The 603-nt window shown below is 39.5% G+C and overlaps 1 protein-coding gene across 1 annotated transcript; it reads left to right on the top strand.

Annotated features, from left to right (window-relative positions):
- The first annotated feature begins 156 nt into the window (after positions 1 to 156).
- On the top strand, positions 157 to 603 carry LOC119667351 (protein GVQW3-like). Its single transcript, XM_038076640.1, has one exon. It carries the CDS (start codon positions 157 to 159, stop codon positions 601 to 603), a length of 447 nt encoding a protein of 148 aa, XP_037932568.1.

Raw genomic sequence — 603 nt, 5'->3', positions numbered from 1 at the left:
TTGAGTGCCATGTGTCAATTAGTTTGTTTACAGCATTGTTAATGTGAGACTACCTCAAGTGCATTTAGCGATTTTTGCTATGGAAAATTCAGTTGACAACGAGTTTGTTTGAAATTTTGTGTTTTGAAAGAAATTTCATGTGTTGAAGCTTTGATAATGGTGCAGAAAGCTTACGGGGACTCTACTATGTCTCGAACACAGGCATTCGAGTGGTATAAATCATTCAAAGAGGGTCGTGAAGTGATCGAAGATTTGCCTCGTTCTGGACGTCCATCAACATCAAATACCGAAGAAAATGTGGCAAAAATCAAGAAAATTGTGCTGGATGATCGTCGTATGACTGAAAGGGAGATTGCTCGTGACTTAAACATCTCAAATGGATCCGTTCACCACATTCTACATGATATATTGGGCATGAGAGGCGTTGTAGCTCAACTTGTACCGAAACACCTTAATTTTTTGCAAAAAGAATACCGAAAGAACGTGTGGAATGGAAACGACTCTACATTCATGGAACTCATCATAACAGGTGATAAGACTTGCGTTTATGAGTATGACGTCGAAACCCAGTCAACAATCGAGCGAATGGCTCTTCGAAAATGA

This window comes from Teleopsis dalmanni, chromosome 1 (genome assembly GCF_002237135.1).
Source record: "Teleopsis dalmanni isolate 2A chromosome 1, ASM223713v2, whole genome shotgun sequence".
Lineage (NCBI taxonomy): Eukaryota > Metazoa > Arthropoda > Insecta > Diptera > Diopsidae > Teleopsis > Teleopsis dalmanni.
The sequence above is the reverse complement of the archived record's forward strand: the minus strand, read 5'-3'. Positions and strand labels throughout refer to the sequence as shown.

Excerpts from the sequence above, each read along its gene's own strand:
- LOC119667351 (XM_038076640.1), top strand. The coding sequence starts at position 157 with ATGGTGCAGAAAGCTTACGGGGACTCTACTATGTCTCGAACACAGGCA.